This window comes from Nicotiana tomentosiformis, chromosome 2, assembly GCF_000390325.3.
Source record: "Nicotiana tomentosiformis chromosome 2, ASM39032v3, whole genome shotgun sequence".
NCBI lineage: Eukaryota > Viridiplantae > Streptophyta > Magnoliopsida > Solanales > Solanaceae > Nicotiana > Nicotiana tomentosiformis.
The window spans coordinates 145075554-145081034 of record NC_090813.1 but is presented as its reverse complement, the minus strand read 5'-3'; the positions used below and the strand labels follow the sequence as shown (position 1 = coordinate 145081034).

General features: G+C 36.6%; 1 protein-coding gene across 2 annotated transcripts; it reads left to right on the top strand.

The window, feature by feature from the left end:
* The first annotated feature begins 1509 nt into the window (after positions 1-1509).
* Positions 1510-5235, top strand: LOC104103066 (protein REVEILLE 1). Of its 2 annotated transcripts, XM_009610942.4 has the most exons (6): positions 1510-1781; positions 3111-3197; positions 3297-3408; positions 3493-3554; positions 3696-4106; positions 4203-5235. In XM_009610942.4, the coding sequence occupies exons 1-6, from the start codon at positions 1770-1772 to the stop codon at positions 4923-4925; spliced, it is 1407 nt and encodes a 468-aa protein (XP_009609237.1). In that variant the 5' UTR covers positions 1510-1769; the 3' UTR covers positions 4926-5235. The 2 variants fall into 2 exon arrangements, with proteins under 2 accessions (XP_009609237.1, XP_009609238.1); XM_009610943.4 differs by lacking the exon at positions 1510-1781 and having other exon boundaries at positions 3169-3197; positions 3493-3597.
* The last annotated feature ends 246 nt before the right edge of the window (positions 5236-5481 follow it).

Below are 5481 nucleotides of genomic sequence, written 5' to 3'. Positions count from 1 at the left end.
ATCTGTCTGGCTTTCACTTTCTTGCACTAAATATGTTTGTTAAAGAAATACACGTGGCATGGTGATTGAACGAGAGGCGGCGAGTGGTGTTGACGTGGCAAAAAGTGCAAAGAAAAAGTTCACGTGAGAGGAGATAATAGTACATCTCATCCTCATCTCCTTCATTCATACCCACAAAAAATAAAACATCCACTTTTATTTCATGATCCAGAACTCTTGGCTTTCCTCCTTCCTCATTCGGAATTGTATTATTTGAAAAAGGCTGGAGATATTTTAGCTTTCTTTCCTAGTCACACAATAAATATCACAATATTTAAAGTTATCCCTAAAAGTAATTTATTTACTACTATAGAAAGTGTACTATTTAATTATTTGGCTGGATATTTTTTATGTGTCCTTTCTCGAGAGTGAAAGGGTTTTGCTCAAGGATGTGGTTGAGATTTGTACTCGCCCTATGTTGGCCCGTGTTCTTATATTTTCCTTTTTTTCTCTTTTCATTTTAAACCCCTTAACCATGATGTAGAAAATTAATCCGCCTTCTCATAATGAAAATTACTTTTTACCAACTCAATTAAGATATCAATTGATCACCTTATCATGTGACATTGAATAGTATTAGACCGTTAAATACTCCTACGTCTTGTTTAATTTTAAGATGTCTGTATATTATAATATTATGAATAGTTTGAATCACATTGGAATTTATGTATGGAGTCTATCTTATATTTTAAGATTATTTTCGCAATTTAAATTCCTGATCTCCTAGTAATATGACGATACCGTTTTCAAGACTCTCATTCGATTTTACATTAAATATGTGAAGTTCTATTTTTAGTCACACACAAGTATAATAAAAACATGGTTTAACCATTCTATGTTCATTGATTTAATACAGCCAATTCTATTTTACAAATGCTTATATTCTTGTTTAAATAAAACAAAAGACTCAACATGGTGTTCTTTTGGATATTATTAGATAACAAAATAAATAAACTTTCCTAAAAACAAGAATCATTTAAACATGCTTTTATCTTCATAAAAAAATACTACTCCTTTGGAAGCAGTTCGGATAATATCTTCTCAAACTATTATTTTCATCATTTAGAAAAAGTGATGAGGGTGTTAAACTCGTTACCCCACCATACAGAAAAAGCGAAAAAGGTTTGTCCATAAAAGTTCGACACGTGGAAGGCAAAAGAAGGAAGTACAAGGTTCTAATTCGGTACGCGCGAGTATGAAACATGAATTATCTAGCACTTTTGTCAAAATCTTGGCTTAAAATAAAACACGATATTTTAAGAAAACAGAAAAAGAAGAAAAAGACGAGGTAATGAGGTCAAATTGCCACGTGTCATAGGCTGTTTTTGAACGTGAGCCACAAGATTTCAATGGATTTCTCGATCTTTCTATCGAAATTCCAAAAACCTCCCCAAAGAAAATGAAATTATCATTTTACCCCATGACGTGGCAGCTCCTCGCTTCTTCTTTTCTCTTCTTTTGAACCCCAAAAAACTGAAATTGTTTTCATTTCCATTTTCTCTCTGCCTTCTAGTTCTCCTCCTTCTTCCTCTTCCACTTCCCAATTTTTTTTAATGTATTTTTCAGTTCTGTAATTGAAGTTTACAGCTGATATTTTTTGGACTGAAGAGAATTGATTGGCTAAACTGTGGGGGCTATTTGCTGAGTGGTAAAAATTGATTTGCGGAGTGATAATTTTGGCTCAAGAAGTAGCAACCAACATCCGCGGAATATTGATTGTTTCTGCAGTAATGACTGTACGGGTATGCTTCTTCTCTTCTCTTTTTAGATCATACTATTCTTTTTGTATGATCTTTTTAGATGCGTCTTGCTCTCGGTGGTTAAATTTGTTTGTTCCACAGATTGTAGTTAGGTTTTATCTTTTTGTTCATATTGGCTTGATCGATTTGGAAATTTCTATTTTTTCTACTGTATGACCAACGGTAAAAATTTACCCTGCAGGTTTACACCAAACCAAATCATGGTTCAGTAGTAAATGAAGTGAGAATTTGGATTAATTAACTACTCCTCCGCACCATAATAAGTGATTTTTAAAGATTTGGAACTCCCAATTAGAAAACCATTTTAATAACATCAATTAAGGGGGTTGTTTGACTAAGTTACGTTTTATCTCCTCTCAATATTAATTTAGAAGTATTCAGAGATTTTTTTTTATGAATTTGTTCTAATTATTTATTAGACAAGTGTAAATTTGGAAAAAGTCAATTAATACCTTAATTTATTTTTTTCAAAAATCACCTGTTTTTGGCCAAATTTGAAAGGCTAGAAAATCATATATTGTGGACTGGAGGTAGTACTGTTTAGTCATAACATGTGTATTTACTGGATTGATGTAATTCCCTCCCCCCCCCCCCCCCCCCCCCCCCTCCTTTACTTGGTTAGAAGGTGGAAAAGTAGCGAGTATTAGCATGAGAAAAAATAATTATGCAATAAATAAATTTCTTGGAGTAATTCATAGATGTAAGTTTCCAAGTTGTATATGTGTGGCAGTATTAGCCAATTATTGTTATTAAAATGAGCGAGGTTCAGAATTATGATTGAACTGCATGTCTTAAGACTTAAGAGTGTGACTGAAGTACACATCGAAAAATAATTGCAGGCTTTAGAGTTATTACTTGTTATATATCATATATGTACTTGAATTTCGGGTTCTGCTTTGGGTTGAAAAAACTGATTCTGGAAATGTTTATGGAAATCAATTGTGCAGGTTTGTGTGTGCTAGGAAAGATGGAATCGAATAGCATCTGAGTGTTTGTTACAGTCACTTGTTCTTTTAATTTTTATCCATAGGGGAATGTTTTTTTTTCTTTTACTACAGATGAATAAGATTATTTGTTAACTAACTGCAGTATGGTTTAGTCCTGATATGTTGCAATCAACCATAAGATATCTTAAAATGTAAGAAAAATTCAATAGTCATTATCATCTAATTGGGATTTTGAAAATGTTCGTCCTTAATGTAATATTAGTAGTCATGCTTGATTGAATGGAAATTTTGTCGATAGACATTTCTGGAGTTGTATCTGTAGAAGAGCTGGTTGATTGATATCTTTTGCCATTCTGAAATGTAGGATCAAAGCAAGTCTGACACGATCCTTCCCAGCGGGAGTAGGACTTCACTTGATGTTGGAGCTCCTGCAGATGAATATGCTCCTAAGGTTCATTGCTCCCCACATTCCCTAAGTTTACACTATCTTTTACTTAAAGCCAATTTCTGAATGGTTGTCCTTTTATACTGTCTATTTTCACTCAAACAGATAAGAAAACCATACACCATTTCGAAACAAAGGGAGAGGTGGTCAGATGAAGAGCATAGAAAGTTCCTTGAAGCTTTAAAGCTGCATGGCAGGGCATGGCGACGTATAGAAGGTAAAAACGAACAAAACCAATGGATTATTTGAGGCATCTTTCTGCCATCATTCAATATTAAAAGAGGTCTTGTTTAATTCTCAGAGCATGTGGGCACCAAAACTGCAGTTCAGATCAGAAGCCATGCTCAGAAGTTTTTCTCAAAGGTTTGCTGCTCCTATATCCCATAATATCTATATGCCTTCTGAAGTAAGTCATATTGTTTATGACTAAAGGCGTGCCGTCATTATTAAGAGCCAAATCTGTTTTGTATTGGCTATTGATGTTGAATGTTTTCTTCTGGTCAGGTTGTTCGGGAATCGAATAATGGTGATGTAAGCTCTGTGAAATCCATTGAGATCCCTCCTCCTCGGCCTAAAAGAAAGCCAATGCACCCTTATCCACGTAAATTGGTAATTCCAGTTAAAAGTGGAACCCTAGCTCCAGAAAAATCGAAGAGGTCTGGTTCACCAAATCTCTGTCTCTCGGAAACAGAGAATCAGTCTCCTACGTCTGTGTTGTCAGCCCTTGGTTCAGATGCATTTGGCACGGTAGATTCCAGTAAGCCAAGTGAAAGCCCATCACCTGTTTCATCAGCTGTTTCTGAGAATTGTGGTGATCTTGTACTCTCCGAACAATCAGATTTCAATCTAGAGAAGAGAAGATCTTCACCTGCCCAAGCATATGCTAGTTCAAATCCAGACAACCAGGCCTGCGTGGTACTTACGACAACTCTTTTGTTTCCATACTAGTACATATGATTTCTCATTTGACACCAACTTATTGTGATTTTCCTGTTTGATTTGTACATCCAGAAACTGGAGTTGTTTCCAGAAGACAATGATTTTGTGAAAGAAGGCTCAGTTGAGGCATCGTCCACTCATAGTCTTAAGCTATTTGGTAAAACCGTATTTGTCACTGATTCTTGTGTACTTTCCTCTCCAACGTCTGGCCAAATATCGTTGGCAGATGTCAATAATGAACCAGCATCACGAACGTTGTCTCAGAGCTCCTTCCCTATGAAATTTTCACCCTCGGATTCAGAATGTGCCCCAAGTACTGTAACTATGTATCACGCACCAGCAGCAAATGGAAGTCCAAGGCCTAACAAAAGTGTGCCTTGCCATCTGTTGTCGGGGGAATCATCATACGTATCTGCTGCATTTTCTTGCACGCAGGTGCATAACCCAATTCCAATGAAGGGGCGTGCATTCTTCATTGACAAAGATTCGGAAGAAAAGGAAACTCAAAAGGAAGGGTCTTCCACTGGGTCCAACACCGAATCAGTAAGTACAGAGTTGAGTGTAGACAAGAGAGTGGGAATTGAAGCTCAGAGTAGCCGAAATCGAGAGGCAGGGAGGGAATTATTCTCCGTTAGAGCTAGCGTACCCTCTTTGTTTGAGCGAAGAGCGAATTCCGCGAAGCGTGTGAAGGGTTTTGTTCCTTATAAGAGATGTTTAGCTGAAAGGGGCATCAGTTCCTCCTCAACATTAACTGGAGAAGAAAGAGAGGAGAAGCGAACCCGGTTATGCTTGTAGTTACTTTCTTAGTCAGTTTGTGTAGGTTAACACATCCCTTTTGGTTCTGATTAGATAGCTTATAATATTATAATATCAGTTGCCGGATAACTGGATGAAGAGAAGCAACACCATGGCAGCAAAGACGGCTCTTCCCTCTAACTTTGCTGAATGGCAGAAGCAGTCTTCCTAATTTTTCCTTCTCAATTCTTCAAATGTATGTTGATAAGCTATTTCTTGCAAGTTCATGTAATCTCTTGCACTTTTGGCAGATGAGCTAACGCTCTTGTAAAGCTTAAATTTTGCCTTGCTTAATTGTATGATTCACTCATCATGTTGCCTCAATATCACTAGTCTCTACTATGAATGTTCCCCATCAATTCTTCAGTTTAAGGATTGGTTTGCTTAGGGTGGTTTCTACCTCTTTTACGAGTTCATCTTTTGCTGCTGTACTGCCAGCTTATCTTTGTTCCTCTTTTGCTGCTATACTACCAGCTTACCATTGTATTGTGGCCCGGTGAATTTCTGTGCTTAAATGGTTGTTACTGTCAAAATTGGAATGGTAGCTGTACTGGCA